At 35.9% G+C, this 19,706-nt stretch overlaps 2 protein-coding genes across 2 annotated transcripts; both read right to left on the minus strand.

Annotated features, from left to right (window-relative positions):
• Positions 1-2,841: 2,841 nt before the first annotated feature.
• Positions 2,842-8,232, minus strand: LOC137710751 (26S proteasome non-ATPase regulatory subunit 13 homolog B-like). Its single transcript, XM_068449872.1, has 6 exons — positions 7,979-8,232; positions 6,398-6,844; positions 5,268-5,348; positions 4,408-4,604; positions 4,215-4,314; positions 2,842-3,383 (listed from the first exon to the last, which is right to left on the minus strand). Exons 1-6 carry the CDS (start codon positions 8,126-8,128, stop codon positions 3,198-3,200), a joined length of 1,161 nt encoding a protein of 386 aa, XP_068305973.1. The 5' UTR covers positions 8,129-8,232; the 3' UTR covers positions 2,842-3,197.
• Positions 8,233-15,074: 6,842 nt separating this feature from the next.
• Positions 15,075-17,495, minus strand: LOC137710727 (uncharacterized). Its single transcript, XM_068449837.1, has 3 exons — positions 17,281-17,495; positions 16,653-16,829; positions 15,075-15,433 (listed from the first exon to the last, which is right to left on the minus strand). Exons 1-3 carry the CDS (start codon positions 17,341-17,343, stop codon positions 15,224-15,226), a joined length of 450 nt encoding a protein of 149 aa, XP_068305938.1. The 5' UTR covers positions 17,344-17,495; the 3' UTR covers positions 15,075-15,223.
• Between the last annotated feature and the right edge of the window lie 2,211 nt (positions 17,496-19,706).

Consider the following 19,706-nt stretch of genomic DNA (forward strand, 5'->3'; position numbering starts at 1 on the left):
AATATATGATCGACTCCTTTCGGTTTTGGTCGGTTTCGTAAGTTCTAGCCTTCGTGCACATGATTATGCGAGTGCAGAATGTATTTTTTTAATCACTGCGTATTACGCGAGATTTACATGTTTTAGATGTATTTATATACGTGAATTGACAAAAGAAAATTCAAATATTTGAAGTAAATGAATAATCTTAAATCATGCTAGAAAGAAAACCCCTCATAAACCAATCAAAGCAACTAAATTCACATAATAAAATCAGTCTTTCAATTTCAATCTACATTCTATTGAATTTACATTAAGAATAGAGAAAATAACATTTAATAAACAACTGATTGAATCACATTATTGTTAGCCTATTGTGAGACTAAGCTCACCTCCCCTCCCCCTTAGTGTAGATAATATCGTCTGTTAAAAAAATTAAAAAATTAAAAAAAAACCCTCACAAACCAATCAAAGCAGCTGAATTCACATAATAGAAATAAAGTGGTTTGGTTGGCATGGGATGATAATGGTAATTACCATTTTTTTTTTTTTTTTTTGCCACTCTTTTGGGCCAAATTTTGGTTTTTTTCCAACTCAATTCAAGGCCCAAATGTGTTTTGATCCACTCACTTTGGGTTTCTAAAACTTTTTTTTTATTTAATTATGTGAATTTTATACATATTCATTTAAGAAAAAAAAAAAGTAAATAGATGAAAGAACCCAGCATCCCTAAAAAAAATAGTACGAAGATCCTAAATTCCATCTCTACATTATTTAAAATTGTACAAAAATTAACTTGATAGACAAAGTCAGGTGGAAAGACAACCCAATTTGATGAAGGAGAATATGAGATGGACTACGGACAGAGTGAGTCGTCGGAACGGCAGCAATGGAGATGAAGTCGATAACAAGATGAGTGAAAAGATGAAGTCGCAACGGCAAGAAGGCTTAGGTTTTTTTTATTGGGAAAGTAGAGGTTAGAGGGTGAGATGATGGTTTTGGATAAATGACTAGAAAAAAAATATAATGATAATAATACCTCATTATATATATATATATATATATATATATATAAATGAATAAATAAATTGTATAATATTAATAGTAGTTGTATGGTACGGTATACCATTGGTAATGATTTTGAATACTATTACCGTACCAAAAATGTATGGTAGGTACAAATACTGTACCATTACCAATGGTACAAATTTTTCGGCACAACTTTGGTATGGTAATTTGGCAACAAGCGACGAGAACTAGAACTAAGATGATAGTGCTAGTGTCAAGTCATATTCTACTTTATAGATGAGCTATGCACAATAATTTATTATTGAACTCACGATCCACTTGAAGCAAACTTAACACCCAACAAGTGACGAGAACTAGCACTAGGATGATAGTGCAATTTTAGTAAAAATTAACTTGATAGACGAAACCAGGTGGAAAGACAACCCAATTTGATGAAGGAGAAGATGAGATGGACTGCGAGTCGCCGAAACGAGAGCAATGGAGATGAAGTCGATGACAAGATGAGTGAAAATATGATGTCGCAACGGCAAGAAGGCTTAGGTTTTTTTTATTGGGAAAGTAGAGGTTAGAGGGTGAGAATTTGGTTTTGGATAAATGACTAGAAAAAAAATATAAAGTGCATATATAATGATAATAATACCTAATCATATATATATATATATGAATAAATAAATGATATAATATTTATAGTAGTGGTATGGTACGGTATACCATTGGTAATGGTTTTAAATACCATTACCGTATCCAAAATGTATAGTACGGTACAAATACCGTACCATTACCAATGGTGCAAATTTTTTGGCACAACATTGGTATGGTAATTTGTCACATCCTAACCAGGACCCCCACCACATCCCAGGCTCGACTCTACCGTAGCACGATATTGTTCGCTTTGGGCTCCCACCACGCTCTCACGGTTTTGTTTCTGGGAACTCACACGAAAACTTTCCAGTGGGCCACCCATCCTGGGAATGCTCTCGCCCGAACTCGCTTAACTTCGGAGTTCCAATGGAACCCAATGCCAGTGAGCTCCTAAAAAGTCTCGTGTTAGATAAAGATATGAATATACATATAAGGCTTACAGGATCCACTCCCCTAGACGATGTGGGATGACAAAAAAATTCCATCCCTAATGATGCTAATAGTGATGGGCATGAATTAAGATGAGCTATGCACAATAATTTATTATTGAACTCACGATCCACTTGAGGCAAACTTGACACCCAACAAGTGACAAGAACTAGCACTAGGATGATAGTGCTAGTGTCAAGTCATATTCTACTTTAACTAGTGTGTTTACTCCCCTCTTTGTGATTACTTGTCTTATCAAAAAGTTGATTGTTTGGTAAAAATAAAGCATCTTCATTATTTTAAAAGCACTTGAATCTGATTACAAAGGAAAAAATAAAAAAAAAGCTTGAATTGTAAATAAAAAAGATTTTACAATAAAAGCACTTGGTAGCAAAAACACTTGAGCAACGCCGCTTTCATAGCATAGCATTGGGCACCTGAGATTGCAATTTTGTTAAAGCTGAATTCTAAATGTTCAAAGTTGGCAAACGTGAGGGTCTAAAATGCAACAAACCCTAATCCCAAAACTACATGTCACACAAATACTCTGAAGCAATTTTACCCGTTTTTGGTAAGTCATTGTTACCGCATCACTAAAAATACCAATCACTGCAAAAACTGAAGGTTTTCAAATTCAAACCATCGTCCCCATCAGCGAGTAACGGAACATGAAAACGTTTACTGAGAAGGAAAATGAACTAGTACTAGTAGAGAGAAGGAGAAAATCGTTAAAACTAACGAAAGATGCATAAATGTAAGGTATCTAAGGAAAGAAAATTCAGAATACAAAGTTATAACGCAGCGTGTTTAATTGACTCACCATGTCTCTAGGCATGCCACTATAAAATGGAATATTACTCCCAAGTGCAGTACACAAGGCTGCTCCTTCCAGGGAAATGATTCAACAAAAAAAGCATCACCAACAAGAAAAGCAGCATAAAAAAAAGTAGGCCCAAGGTGTTCAATCAACCGAAGATCTGTGTTTCCAGGCCGCCTTTGCATTTTGAAGCCACACCCCCCCCACCCCCCCCCCCCCCCCCCCTTTTTTCCCTTTTTTTTTTTTTTTTTTCCCGGATCAGGAATTGTTACACTAGGCAGAAAATAAAGCAAGAGGCGACTCACGATGCAACCAAATCAGGTGTTTCCGCCTCGATAGATAACAAAGCAGTATGGACTTTGTCCAACCAACTGTCCAACCTATCACGCAATGATTTGACCTGTAGAATCCCCAAAACTCTTGGCTGCACCCAGGACACATGCACCGTCTCCTCGACCTGATCGATTATTCCCTCGATCAGATGAACCTGCATTCAGCATCTCTCTCATAATTATTAAATAGAAAATAGAATGAGAAGAACACTTTCTAACTACAGAATTAGGGAATAAAAGCAGCTTACACCCTGCTTGTCTGCGATATAAAACATCCAAATGCAAATTAGATTAACAAAGGAACTACCATAAACCATATGACACGCAATAATAACAAAATCATAACGTATTCGGTTTCCTTTTATTTATAAAATTAACAGTCCCAACTCCCAAGTCAAAAGAAAAACATAACCTCACCACCCCCGCAAAACAAGAAAAAACTCCGGTTAATTACTTCCCTGTTAAGCCAGAAACTACTACCTTAAGTCTTCCCCTTGTTACAACTATTGTACAAGACAGCTATACAACTACAAAACCATTAGATGCAATAAAGGCCTTAAATTTATTGTCTGAAACTAAACTGTACGTAAAATAATATTACAAATAAAAGAATACTCATTTGCATGTCACATGCTGCATGCTGCATGCAACATATAATATATCGTATGTGAGTTATATTGAACTGAAAGTGTGGAACCCACTGCATAAGTGCAAATAAGGTTTGAATGGCCAATCCCATATACATAGGATATAACGTCTCAAACGTGTTCGTGTAATCATAAGCTTCTCATTTTTTAAATATTATTTTCCTATTTTGAATGTACGAGTTATAAAAATATCACTAGTGAGTACTTAATCTTTACTTTGTACTAAGGCGTGCATTGAGAACTGTCATCATAAAACCAGTCTTCCTTATCGGTAAAGCTTTAGTTTGGACAATCCAAATAAATTCACTGTTCATCAGGTTTAAGAATACAGGAACTTACAGAAAGGCTCTTCACAAGAAGATGCTCCACATCCTCGACCGAAAGTTTGGTACGCTCTGCAATGATACTCAATGGTATAGTTCGATCTTCAGCTGGCCGGCTGCAAGGAACATATCGACTTTGTGAATAGTAGTTCAAAAAACATACCTTTGTCACAGATTACAAGTGAAAGGACAATCTAGAACACACAAACCTGAAGATAATTTCCATCAAGCACAGAATGTTAATCTTCTCCAAAAGCTTCTTCTCATTATCAACTAATGCCGGTTGTGCTCTCAGAGCAGCATTGTGCACACGGCATAACTCTTGATACCGAAATAAATCACCAGAGTTGAACGCTTGAAGAATATAGTAAAGCCACTCTACCTTTGTCCCAAGAAGAGACTTAATCTGCACAGATTGTTAAAAGATGTCATCCATTAAAAAAGAAAAGAGCAGCACAAATAACTTAGAATAATGTAGCCTACACACTTCAGAAGAAACACATGCCAACTACATAGAAACTTTTTAGGTACGTAATTAGTATCTATATAAGCATCCTTGGTAGGGTGGAGAAGGAAATTCAGATCCTAAAACCACACGGTTCACTAAACCATTATGCAAACCCAATGCAAAAGATATCATGTAAAAAGAACAATGCCTGTACATATCATACAAAGCTCCAGGCAACTAGGTTGGAGACAACAAGCACTTCATGATAGTCTACAGCAGTTGAAATCAAAAGTAATTTATCGGACTCCAGCTGGGGAAGTGAAAATAAACCAAAGTAAAAAAGGGTATATGAATGCGGTAATAACTGGTGACTGTAGAGTGTATGATGAATAGCAGTATCAACAAGACTGCATTGCGAATCTACATACAGGCTTAGTTGAGCATACGTGACTTAGTTTCTGATCAATTTCAAATCCAATGTCCTAGATTGGTGCAAAAATATTTCACACAAAGTAACAAAAACACCTTGTGCATTTTGAAAGGGAAATCTTCTACGTAACATGCGTGCATGAGAAGCAAAATATTATGAAACCAAATAAGAAACTCTGCAAATGTTCTTACAATAGGATGCGCAAGCAGCTCTCCAAAGTTGTAGATGTTATCTCCCAGGAGCGCAGAAAGGGACAAATCAAATGCTAGATCCTTAAATACGATGAGAACAACTAAGCCGTTAAAAATTATCATGGATTAAACAAAATAAACTACCAATCAGTCACTCAAAAGTAAAAATTAAATTAAAAAGTGACCACATATGAACACTTGACTCATAGGAATCTGAAAGATAAATATTACCATTGGCAGAGGCTATCACTCATGCCCTAATCACAACTGTTCAAATGCGTACTGAACCAGTAAAAAATAAAAAGTCTGAAATGATACCCTTAATTACTATGGATTGACCAGAGTCAATGTTCAAGGCAGCCTGCACACTACAAGTGCACTTAGCCAAGTTAATGGATTCTCCTAGATGGGTACTAACATGTAATTACAAATCTTTCCAGTTCTTGCGAACCAGAGATGCCCAATTAACTGACAGAAAAAGAATTGAATGCATTTCTCCTCTTTCATCCAGCCATGCTACAATAAATATAATTTATACTACATTTCTCTCAAGAACATAAAAGGTTAATCCTATTTCACATTTGTCTACCCAACAACACCTCCACGTTAAGTTGTATTCTGTAAACTACCCTATTAAAATTATGGTTACGCTCATATTGGTAACTGATCATGCAGGAAGTAAAAGATTTCAATTCACTTTATTCTTATGGAGTAAAAGGTTTATAAGACAAAGCCTGCTTTCAAATGGCTTGGAAGATTTGAATCCAAGCATGGAATACACAAATTATAACACTTGAAGCAGAATTTGTGTTTACACAAACTATTAACCTGCTGCTGTAAATACAAAACTAGTGATTTGGTGAAAGCAAGCCAAAACAGTTTAAATAAGTACATGCGTACAAAGGATCCTGAAGACAGGAATACTTTTAGAAGACACGATTTGTTGAGGGAGATGCAATCACAAGAAATGGAAGATATTTAAATTTAACAAACCATTCGTCACTAGTATGTAAGTGCAACTACATATTTCAAGCCTTCTTGTAACATAACATTCAAAAATAATGATGGGATGTAGAACCTAGGAATAACTGCAAAGAAAATGGTTCATGAATAAGAGTATAAAAGCATACCAGCTTGAATGATTCTGAGAGAGACTCCACTGATGTGTATGCCAGATAAAGAAGGGCACTTTTGTAGAACTCAGCAAATTCTTGACGGAACTTATGATATTGAGATGACACCCAATAATAGCTAGCATACACAGATGGATCAATATCAGTCATACTGTCAAGTGTAGTCTTTCCATCTTCTAGAAGCTTTTTGCACCCTTTTTGGTCTTGTTGTTCAAGTTGGAATATTGCTATTTGCATCTTAATGTAAAGGATTGGTTCCTCTATGCGTTGCTCTCTAGTAGCTTGAAGCTTCTCAATCACCCCTTCTAGGTAACTGATAGCAGCTTCCTTCTCTGGGTACTGTCGAGAAACAATGACTGCAAAGTGTGCAAGCTTGAGAAGGTTGATTTTAGTCTCAAAATCGGTGATGAAATTGTGGTACAACTGTATCAGAGCATCACCAGCCTGATATTCAATAATAAGAAACGAAAGTCAGATGTGGGAAGAAAGGACACATCCAAGAAACAGAAACTTCATACTGGAATGCTTTCCATTTCAAGAAAAAATACAACTTGTACACGAATCCACATACATATTACTAGCAATTAGTATTAATAGATCAACATAATGCCACCAATCAAACCACAATTCAACAATTCATGAATTCAATGATTCAAGAAAAAATGTGCCAAGTTAATGAAATTCTTCATGCAAATGAATTACATGATTAAACATAGAACCAGTTAAATCCAATGCTAATTGTCTTTGTACTTTTTATCAATGGTATTGACATGTTTGGTCAAGTAATTGAGAAGTGTAACCTAATTTCATTTCAAGGTGCACATATTTGTGACATAGCATTATCCTAGTTAAGATAAAGACAGATTTCAAATTAAATTCATTACGGCACACAACCTTAACATGTAACATAGCTACATGCTAATGAAACAGCTTACTTCGAACAGTTACAAACCCACTTTGCTCGCAGACAAATAACTGTAATTGGAATGAGTTCAAATGGAAATTAAACCCCAAAAAAAAAAAAGCACCAGCCTATGGCCCCAATCTAATCATTTAAAAAACTAGGATAAAAAAAAAAACTAATTACTCCCAAAGAAGAAAACTCAAGAGCAGAATCAATGGATTACTAGTTCTTGGACCTCTAGTTCCTCAAATTACTCGAAAAAGAGTCAAACTACAACAATGGCAAAAGCTTTCAGAGATTTACACTACGGTTTCACTTAATGCAACCAAAAGCATAAAATTTCCAAAGATCTTTTCCCTAGTAACTTCTGCATCTTCTCCAGTACGAATCACGATCTACAACCCAAGTGAGAACAAAACTAAATAGAATAATATCAAACACCAAAAAAAAACCTAGTTCCACAAAAGAAAAACCCTAATTTTCCAATCCAAAACCCCATTTCCAATTAATTTCCCCTAAAAACCCTAATTCAGCATCAAATCCCAAAGCCCACTTGAAGCCCCAAACTAACGATTTCACAAACCCTAAATTTCCAGCAAAATTGCCGAACTCAGAGTCACCCATTCCGATACTCAAGCATCAAGGAAACCCAAAATTGGAGGTGGGAAACAGACCTGAAAGACGGAGAGAGCAACAAACTGCTCGAGCTTGAGAGTGAGCTGGTGCCATAGCTTCCTTTGGTACAGATCTGCAAGTGAATTGTACCATTCGGCGAGCTCCGGATGCGCGTTGCGCAGCGACTCCAGGTACTGCAGCGCGGCCATGGCTGGTTCAGAGAGAGAGTTTGCGAGGGTTGGAAACCCAAGGCCTTGTTTGGTTCGTATTTATAGGAATCGGAAAAAACACCTTATTTAGCTTGTGCTCAAAGAAAACAACACCAAAGTTGACGGAGACTTTGGGGGAAGACGGCAATACCAAGTTGGGCCGGGTCGGGTATAGGTTAAATACCCAGAGAATTTGGGACGTGCAAAAAGTGCATTGGTACAGAATCCTGACTTTTTAAGTGGCCCCAAAATTTTGTATCCTCCTGTATATTACATGAGTATAAATATTCTAATAAAAAAATATTAAGTGGAAAAAAAATCATCATCCTTTGATTTTATCTATAGTACACTTGAATACTTGATTAAGTGGAGCTTATAATTTTTCTCTAGCAATTAAAAAACATGTGTATTACTTGCCATACAGTCACGAGTGACATTCTAGCAACAAGACAACCAACATGGCTTTTGTCCCTCCATTGATTGCTACAATTTCCACATCCACCTTAGGCCATCTCCAACCGAGGGCTGGCCAGATGGCTCGTTTTAGCCCTCTGACCCTCCAAGATATTAATATTTTAATGAACAGTATATGGCCATATTTACCTCTGTCTCCAATCGAGGGCCAAAGAGCTATAGGGCTCGTTTTAGCCCTGTCACAAAAAACTGTCTCCAACCAAGAGTCATAGGGCCAAACATAATTTATTATTTAAAAACTACAACTTAAATTCAAATCCAACAGCTAAGTGACGTCAGCTAGCCGTTGGTAGCTGACATCATGCTGACGTTAGCTTACCTTTGGATTTGAATTTTTTTTTTGCTATAAATAGGGTGGATATTGGACTATAATTCACACAAGTTTGAATTCAATCTATTTCAATTCAATCTTGTTCAATTCAAGTTTGCAATGAATTCCAACTTTGGATCCTCTTCGGATTCCAACTGGGGGTCCTCATCCAATTCCAAATTGGAAGCAAAATGGGCGCAAATGAGACGAGAAGATGAGGAGTCTAATGAAGAAGTTCAAGTAAGGCGCAACAAACAAAACAGAGCAGTAGTCATGGCTGCGGCCATGATGTTTCAGCCAACTGAGGAACAACCTCAATGGGGTGGCTCTGTTACTAATTGCTCTTACAAACCACAAAACAGAGCGATGATGTGTGTCAATCTGATGAACAACTACTTCATCCCCAACTCAGTGTACACATAAGAGAATTTAAGATGTCGCTTCCGGATGAGGAGTCATGTCTTCGAGTGTTTACTTCGTGATGTCCAGCAGGCCAATCCATACTTTCGACAGAAGCGGGACAGAGTAGGCCGCCTTGATTTCTCACCTCATCAGAAGGTTACCATTGCACTCCGAATGATGGCCTATCGCTCCCCAGCTGATTCGATGGATGAAACTCATGGTATGTCTGAGTTTACATGCCTTCATACTCTTGAACAATTTTGTGACATAATTGTTTAGGTTTACAAAGACGAGTACCTCCGCGAGCCAAATCAAGAAGATCTAAATCGGCTCCTTCGCAAAGCTGAATACCATGGGTTTCTGGGCATGGTAGGGTCATTAGACTACATGCATTGGGATTGGAAGAACTGTCCCACCAAATGGCAATGAGGCTTTAGCGGAAGGTCGAGAAAGCCAACTGTTGTTTTAGAGGCGATTGCCTCATATGACACATGGATCTGGCATGCTTTCTTTGGAGTCCCTGAATCCCAAAATGACATTACAATTCTTGGGCGTTCACCCCTCTTCAATAACTTGACGGAAGGTAAAGTACCTCAACTTGACTACTACATCAACAACCGTCAATACAATATAGGGTATTATTTGGCAGATGGCATCTACCCAAAGTGGGCGACACTTGTCCAAGCAATTCCAAACCCTAGGAATGACGCAGAAAAGTTGTTTACCTTACACCAAGAGGCATACCGGAAAGATGTTAAGAGAGCTTTCGATATTCTACAAGCACGATGGAAGATCATCAATGAACCGGCAAGAGGGTAGAGTCGAGAAAATTTGGACTCCATCATGATGTCTTGCATCATATTACACAATATGATAGTGGAGGATGAGCGAGATAGATATATTGATGGAAAGTCTGATGACGACCAAGAAGATCCAAATAGGTTAAGAAGGGCTCGTGCAAAAATATATGATGGGCCTAATTTGCTTTTCAATCCAAAAACTGGTAATATCTCTATAAATGAGTACATGAGACGCTATAGAATGATACGTTCTTGTGCCACAAATAAGTATCTACAACAAGATCTTGTTGCACATCTTTGGGCCAAAAGAAACATGGAGTAGGCGTTTAAGTTTTATGTTGTTAAAAATGTTGTTTAAGTTTCATGTTGTTAAATGTTTTTTTTATGTTGTATAATTTGTATGTTGGTTAATGTTATTTAATGTTGTTTCATATTGTTTAATGTTGTTTCATGTTACTTAATTTAATTTAATGTTGTATATTGGCTTAAGAAGTTATAGGAAAAAAATATGAAACAAATTTTGTGAAATAGAAGTTATAGGAAAAAAATATAATTTATAAAAAAATATGAAACAAATTTTGTGAAATAGAAGTTATAGGAAAAAAATATAATTTATAAAAAATATGAAACAAATTTTGTGAAATAGAAGTTATAGGAAAAAAATAGAATTTAAAATAAAATGAAATAAATTTTGTGAAATAGAAGTTATAGGAAAAAATGGAATTTAAAAAAAATATGAAACAAATTTTGTAAAATAAAAGTTATAGAAAAAAATAGAATTTAAAAAAAAATTATGAAAAATAGAAGTTATAGGAAAAATTTTGTAAATAAAAATTAATAATAAAACTGTAAAAAAAAATATATATATATATATATATATATATATATATATATTCAAATGCAACGGCTAGCTGACGTCAACTAGCCATTGCATTTGAATTTTAGCTTAAGCATTCTTGTCGGTTATAACCGACATGATTAATGTTTTTTCTGGCCAGCCCTTTGGCCCTTTCAAATTCCATGGGGCCCTCTCAAATTCCACGAGCCCTCTGACCTAGCCCTCGGTTGGAGATGGTTTTCAGGCTATTTTCGGGTTTCTGGCCCTCTGGACCCTTCAGTTGGAGATGACCTTAGGACTTCATAGAGACTTGAGTAGACTGATAACAATCCCAGACTTACTCCACTTTTCTTCAGCAATAAAAAATTAACATGTGTTTTACTTTCTTCCACAATACAAGTGTATTTCTATGTGTATCTTTTAGTCATGCTCTATTTTTTCATGGTGATCATGATTCATGGCAATTGGACATTATTCAATTCGTAAAACTGAGATGCCGATTCCATTAAGTTTGAACTTTGTATGAATATATTTTCCAATAAATTATTATTTAAATAAGGAGGGCTTTTTTTTAACTTCACACAGGACCCCAAAATGTCAGAGACGACCTTGTTAACTCTTATTTGTACAAGTACACCAAAAAGAATACTATTTTCTCACCCACATCTTATTTCCTTATTAGTGCTATGTTAATTTGTCATTTATGTTTAATTTATAAAGTAGGTGGGTGTAGCAGCATTCAGATAAAAAAAAAAAAAGGCGAGACCTAACCTCGATTTAAAGGAATGTTATTGTGATGGTATTACGTATCGTTGATGCCTTATCATGTGTCTTATAGTTACATAATGTCAAATTTTTAAGGAGATAGATTTGCATGAAACTACTATCGCATTGATATTGACCTCAATTTGCATCTGATCACGGCCTATATAGCATGGTAGGTGTGGAATTTTAGAAGGGGGGGAACTTTGGTGTTATTTATCAGATATTTATTCTCCTTCTTCACACGCATGTTTATTTCTATCATATAATTTTTCTTTGTTTTATTCAACCAAAGGCTAGAAATAAACTGAAAAATGAGAAAATCTCTGTGATAAATCATTTCCCTTAATTGTGTGGAAAATTTTACCTTTGCCCATCACAACCACCCCACATTCTGACTCCTCTACCACTCCAACATCACTCAAAAAAGGAGAGTTCCTAATATACTGTTTTTGACAGTTTTAGCTAAATTTTGAGAGAGCATGATGGAGATGTTCTTGTAGGAATGACATCTATATTGGAATGTCAATAACATTTTTCTTGCACTAATTTGTTTTTAATAATTTAACATTTATCCTCATGTGCAAGAGGGTCCAGTTATAATACTAAATCTAACTCGATGGTACTAGTTTTATGCAAAATTTAACCGTTGTAAATGTCAATCTAATCGTTGATTTTCTACCACACTCAAAAGTACATACACAGAAAGAAAAAAGTGGGTGAAAGAGACAGAGGTAAACCACTTAGACTCTAGCAAAGGATATTATGCTAACTTGTAATGAAAGTGATGCGCTTTAAAAGTCTACTAACAGAATCATTTAACCACCAAACGCTAATCAAACCCACAATTATTAGGCACCACCCACCTAATATTATATAAAGTGTAGGTATTCCACATTACTACTCATCGCTTATTATTGGTCCATACCTAAATTGACTACTGTAAATAGGGAGAACAACTTACACGTCATTGTAACGTCTCGTACGAATAATATAATGTCAAATTGAGAAAAGTTTATACACACCATTGTATCATTGGTAAGGTTATCAGGATGACGATAAGTTTTTCAGTGTTCCCGGAACACGGCCCAGTACATACAATTGGTTGAAACAATTTTTTTCAAATTTCTAACCAATTGTATTAATATACTTAATGTGACGGGCTGTGTTTTATATACACTAAAAAATCTCTCAACGATGTCAATATACTCGTGTGACTTAATGTGATGCAATGTAAAAGGAGGCTTGATTTATAATATTATTGGGTCTTGACTTCCAACCAAAGCAAAGTTTCACTTTTTCTAGCTCTTTATATTTGAGACACGCTCCACTTCTCTGCAGATCATCACATTGAGAAACAAAACTGATTGATATATAGAAGATCAGGATGGCATCAATATCATCATCGGCTGCAACACCCTTTAATTTTACTCTTTTGATGTTGCTCATCATTTTTGCCTTCTCAATACCATCAGCAGCAGCAGCAGCCATGGAAGGAGGAGCAGCAGCACTTGTTCATCAGCTTGAAGTTGATCAGGAAGGACACAATGATCACGTCAAATTGCACGGCACCGCAAAGAAGGAGACATGGCAAAGGAAGACATGGATGAATCACGGAAGCTTTCGTAGTCCCCGTAAACACCTTGATTCTCCGACACTCCACCTTCCATTCCAAGCTCGAGAGTTCCCTGTTTAGCGAGCTAGTTCATACATGTAATATGCATAATATGTATGCCCATATGTATGAAGGTTTTAAATTTATAACTATTTACACACACACGCGCGCGCGCGCGCGCGCATATATATATATATATATATTTGTTGTCGGATCTGTATATATCTCGTATATCTATCGATTTTAATAACTGTTTAATAGAAAATTAGATTGTTTTTATATTCTATTCCGCTTCGCTTGTAATTGGTAAGAATCATAGCCACGTAGTGTATTCAGTACATTAGACACAATATAGAACTCTCAAGACCTTCATCTGCACACTGCAGCTAAGTCGGCTTCTCAACTATGTCAATTATGTGGTTTGCTACCTATATGCTTAATGTGAACTCACATAAAATAACAGTGAACAGAAGCCTCTAAAGATAATTACGTGGGTAAATCTAAACTATTATTGAGAGAATCCCGCTTTTCTTTTTTTTTTTTTTTTTTTTTTGAAAGTGAGAAATTTCATTAATAAACAAAGCAAGAAACATCAACGATCAGGAATCAAATTCCAAGCTTACAAAACCTAAGCTTTCCAAACCAGATCCAGAACTATAAAGACTCAAAAGAAACATAACAAACCAAAACCAAACGACAAATCAAACATAAAATCTCTCCTCACAAAGCGAGAGAGCAACTCGAACACAATCCCAAACAGCAACCCAACGCAACCCCGCTTGTATTAAACCTTACAGGAGACGTCATAATTTGAAAAATTGGAACATAATTATTAATTAGCCTGTCTAAACCTAGTTAACCATCAATTTGATGGTTTAGTTATAAACGGTACTGCTGCTGCAAATTTCAGTACTGTCAAAACTTAAGCTCACAAAACTGATCATAAGCTCACAAAACTGCTAATCAAATTCCGAGCTTACAAGTCCAACGTCGACAGCGGATCCACACCTAACTAACAAGGTAGACAAGCTCACAAAACTTAAGCTTCCCGAACCGGGTCCAGAACTGTCAAGACTCAAAAGAAACACAACAAACCAAAACCAAACGACAAATCAAACATAAAATCTCTCCTCGACAAAGCGAGAGAGCAACTCAAACGCAACCCCGCTTGTATTATCATAAATGATATTGCAGCTGCAAATTCAGTACCAAGAAGCTCAGTTCAGTGACTGCCAGTGGCGGAGTGCCAGAGGCGGTTGCCCTCTCAAGCAAGACATGCTTTCCTTCTAAATTCTTTGTGTTTTTTGAATTAAAACCAAGGGAAATGAAGGAGATGAGACCATAAATATTAATACAGTGACAAAGGTTGAAGTTACAAAACCCGTGACCATGAGCAGCAGAAAATATTTGCATGGCCGGTAGACACACCGCAGCCATGTTTGCAAAACAGAGTCCGTCAGAAACTGGCCAAATGAAAACGAGTAACAGGTTACGAGCATTTTGTTCAACGATACTGCACCTGAAATGGTTAGTGTCCACTGACCATTCTGCATCCACCATATTAGAACAACTAAGATCTCGTTAAAGAACCTTATCAAACTCCAAACCCAATTTAGAGATCATTCTCATCTTCCTCATACAAGCGCCTGACACTGTATAACTATCTTACTTATATAACTGCATCTCCGAACGCAGAAACAGTTTCACGATTAATAAAGCTGCCGAAAATGATAGAAAAGTCGGCGTTCTGGGAAGATGCTTACAGTTGCTCAATGACATATATAAGGTGTAGACATTGTAATGATACGTAAAGATATACATATATTCAGGCAATAATTATAAAACCAATTATTGAAATTACACAATACACATGTGAAACACAATTTACCAGATTTTAAATCCCAGATGCATTACATTCTTCTAGTAGGTTTAGGAGGTTATGTTCGGGGGCACTAAGCGATGGTAAAATCGTGCGATTCTTTCGTGTTTGTCTGGGTTTCATCACAGCTTCTTCAGAGTCGAGAGAACCCCCTTCCTTCATCACAGGCAAGTCACCTCTCCTAGGCACAGTTGCTGATACTCGCTCCTTCCATAGTCTCCCATCCTGAAGAGTAGACAAGCTATATTAGAATTCCATACATAACGATATCCACAGAAACAAATTTCGAGTAAAACAAAGAAAAGAACAAATCTAAGCCATTTCTTATTCACTCTACACTTATACCTCAGGACCACTGGTTTTTAAACAACAATTTGGCCTGTCGTTCTAGATAATTTCTATTCCACGTTATGCGCATGATTAGAATGATTGACATTGGTCAAAATTACAGCAACACCACCTTAGCCTTTTTCTTTTTGGGGTGGGGGTGGGGGAGTGGTGAAAATCATACCCCAATCGGATAGTGCATAAATCAGGTCAGGTTGCAAAGAATTTGTGAAGAAAATACAATGATATTGGAAAAGGTCACCACTTCAATCCTTATATACAGCCAACTTAATCCTAGATACATCCACAGAAAATTGGCAACGACTTCACAACTCCCTTTATGATTGGTTAGAGAAAGTGATCCATATCCTTTTTTTCTAGAAATAGGCACCAAGTTCTTCTTCTTGTAGGCACTTCTTTGACCTAGAGTATGATTGATGCTAGTGACGAAACTGCAATATGAAAACACTCACTAGCATTCCAGCTTACCAAAAATAAATTTTCAAACAAGCCTTCAATAGCAACCACGCTCTTGAGTTAGTTACAGACTTACGGTACAGTCAAGCACTTAATCTGACATACCAAATAGTGGACTCGGATACTTAAACTAAAGAACAAACAAGTACAGGTTTCCTAGGTATCTGGTGAGCATTTTAAATTCCACAAGAACCAAAAGGTGAAAAAGACTAAAATGAAAATATTCTGGGGTTTTCATGGACAAAAACAAATGCTTAGTTTAACACTGATACCAAATTTCAAGTCTCAGGCAGCAACCAACGTGTCCATCCAATCCAATCAACTTCAGTTATTATGATCAAATCTACTTAGACAACATGCAATGACATCCTGAAGCGAAACTATAAAAATTTCCCAAGCCATAACCATAATGTTAGTCAACAGAGAAAAAAAAACAAGTGAAGAATCGGTTTCTACTTCATACCAAAAACAACAACAACAACAAAGCCTTATCCCGCTAAGTAGGGTCAGTTGTATGAATCTTAGAACATCAATGTGCTCGCTTTCTATTTCATACCATGAAAATTATTTCTATCATCCTAACTTGCAAACTTACAAAACAACATTCTTTTAGAAAAAAGAAGCCAGGATTTAATCTTACATTGAGAATTGACGGTTCAGGTAAAGGGCATTGAATTGGTCTATCATTGTCAAAAGGCTCAATCGGATGTTCAACTGGCTTAAACTCTACCGCTACTTCAATCCCATGAGACGCGGCAGTGGGGGCAGGTGCTGAAGCTGTACCCTCGGAGTTTGGGGCCAATGCTTCCCTCCCATCCTGCACCAGATACCAAACTTCATGAAATTGTGAATACACAAATCAAACGCACAAATGCCATCACAACGTGTAGCAAAATCAGCAAGGTCCGCGACCGCATCAAAGATCATCATCGATTACATGATCTATTCAATAGATAACAGAAACATGAAATCCAACAAACTCCAAAAAAAACAATCAATTAATGTCAAAAATCGGATTCTAACATGTGGGATTTTCAAAAACAAATAAAAAAACAAACCCAAACCCAAAAGAAAGGGTCAGAAAAGTTCAACAGTTGAAGCTCCATTTTTGCACAAATTTGTAGAAGCAATGGAAAAAGTCAACCCCAGTCAAAACAAGGCAATCTGAAGTATCTAATAACCAAATCAAATTAAGATTGCAAATATAAACAAACACACAAACATTTCAAATATAAAAGAAAGAAAAGAAGAAAACGAAGAGCTCTTACAATGGCACTCTGGGTACGTCGATGACCAGCCCTGCTGGAGAACCTTGAGAAAATACCCACCATATTTTCACTTCTACAGAACTCAATTCACAAAAGGGTCTTGTGATCTTGTGGCTTTATCTGTCCAATAAACCTCTCTCTCCCCTTCTCCGTGTTTTCCCTCTCTAGAGTATTGACAATGCGTACATTAGGACGATACAGACGCACAGATGCTCGACCACATAAAGGCCGTTGCTTTCCCTTTTCTGGTACCCTATTATATTGTTTCTCTCTCTAGACTTTGAAAACAGAGAGAGAGAGAGACGGTGAGTGGGGTTAGATGATAAGGCAGATCAAATGAGGTTGCTTGGCGATGGCGTAACGGGGTTTGTCCGTTTCGGATTCCCTTTGTCTTGATGTTAGTGTTATATTGCTTTGGTGTCAGCAGCAAAATTTAAAGATATAAAGCTGTGGACGAGAAGCAATAAATGGACTGTTAAAACTTTTTTATTGTCAACCGGTTTAATAATATATTAGGTTTTTAAGTTAAAATAATTTTTGATATTGACATAACTCTTTATTTTGATTTGTAAAATTTAAAATTGATAAAATTAGTTCCTGATTTTGTTCATCATCAATCATTTTAGTCATTCCGTGAGAAAATTTCCCTTAAATAAGGATAAATAACAAAAATATCCTCAATTTTTTTGTCAAATTAGCTTGATGCATTGTTTATTAAATTAAGGGTATTTTTGACATTTTTATTTTTATTTAGCATAATTTTTCACAAAATGACCAAAATAATTGATTGGGACAAACTCGAGAACTATTTCTATTGCAAATTTTACGCCCCAAAGTGAGGAGTTATGTTAATCTCATTGGCTATTTTGGTTAAAATGCCAACATTCTAAACTCCTGGCATGTTTGGTGGACTAGTTGGGATAGGTTGGAACCAATAACTTGAGTCCAGTCTTTTGCTTGTTCTGCCAAAATGTGAGATGGACAAAACTGGTCATGATGGTTATAAATCCAAATAGGTTATTCAACCTACCTCTTTACATGAGTTACAAATAATGTCTTATATCACTGCCCATTCATCATATACTTACGGCTCAATTTCATACAGCCCATAGAACTAACCTTTTAGATTTGTGTTGTTTTTCAAAAATTATTGCACCTTAAAATATTGAAATTATATCAATTTAAAAGAGATTCAAGCATTCAAAGACACAAAGTGCAAATTTATAAATTTTAAACGTCAGATTTAATGTAATTGATATATAAAATAGAAATCTTGAAAACCACTTCGAACTTGGAGAGTAAAATATTATAGCCCAAACTTTTTCTATGGACAAGAGGACACATTTACTAGTATGGTATGATATTTTACAAGAAATGAGTACCATTTTTATTCTTGCCACATTGTGCTTTTATAAAAGTTAAATAAATAAATAAGTCGGTTTCGTATAAATTTTAGTGTAGTGAAAGATTTAAGGTATAAAATAACTAAAAGAGTCGTTTATCTCATACTTTAATAATCCTTTTCACCCTCCTGCTTTAATTTTGTGTTTTCAGAAAAGTGTCATTCGAGTTAATTTCTTTTATTTCAAACTTTCAACTTAGTATTTTTTAGTAGTATTTTTCTTTCTTCGTAATTTCGATACAACTTGTCAATTTTTCTATTTTGATTGACCACCCTTAGATTCAAGTCATGTATTCAAACAATAAAATTTGAATATGCGAAATTATGCTCTTAACCACTTAAACTACAATATGTTTTCAACTAAAATAATAGCTGAACAAGTTTGCGTTTTAACATTTGTGGGGTTAGGCCATTTGTTCTGCAAGTATCAAATCACTCGAAATTTAAAGTGAGATGAGATCTCGTTGGAATGACAATTGAGGTGGATAACCTGTCAATCTAGACAAACGAAGTATGTCCATCTAAAAATTAATCTGACAGGTTGATACCCTGTACACTAATCACATATGGTTTCAAATCGAAATCAACTTTCGAAGGGTAATGCTAGGTAATTAAGGTTCTCATTGGATGTCTATTTTTTGTGCCAATAGATCAGGAGATTTCGATCACTTGATTTCAAATCATGCAACCATGCATACTTCATACAAAATCAAACCCTTGAATGGTCCAAATCTCTTTCTCTCTCCTGAAAGCACCGAATTCTTTAGTCTGTCAGTTCCGGACACAAAGATTAGGGATTTAATATTAGGTGTTGAACAACTATTTAGATTAAATTTTGAAAACCATATGACGTGATTGTTGATGATTAAATTATTAACTATTGGTTAACGTACTTATTTCCTATTTATGACACATCACATGGTTTGTAAAATTTGGTTTGAAAAATTGATCTATCTAACGTTACTCGCTTTGAAATTATATCTAGCTTAGAAATCAACCTCAAAAAGCAAGTGGAAAAGGGACA

The sequence above is a fragment of the Pyrus communis genome, chromosome 12, assembly GCF_963583255.1.
Source record: "Pyrus communis chromosome 12, drPyrComm1.1, whole genome shotgun sequence".
In the NCBI taxonomy this organism is placed as follows: Eukaryota; Viridiplantae; Streptophyta; class Magnoliopsida; order Rosales; family Rosaceae; genus Pyrus; species Pyrus communis.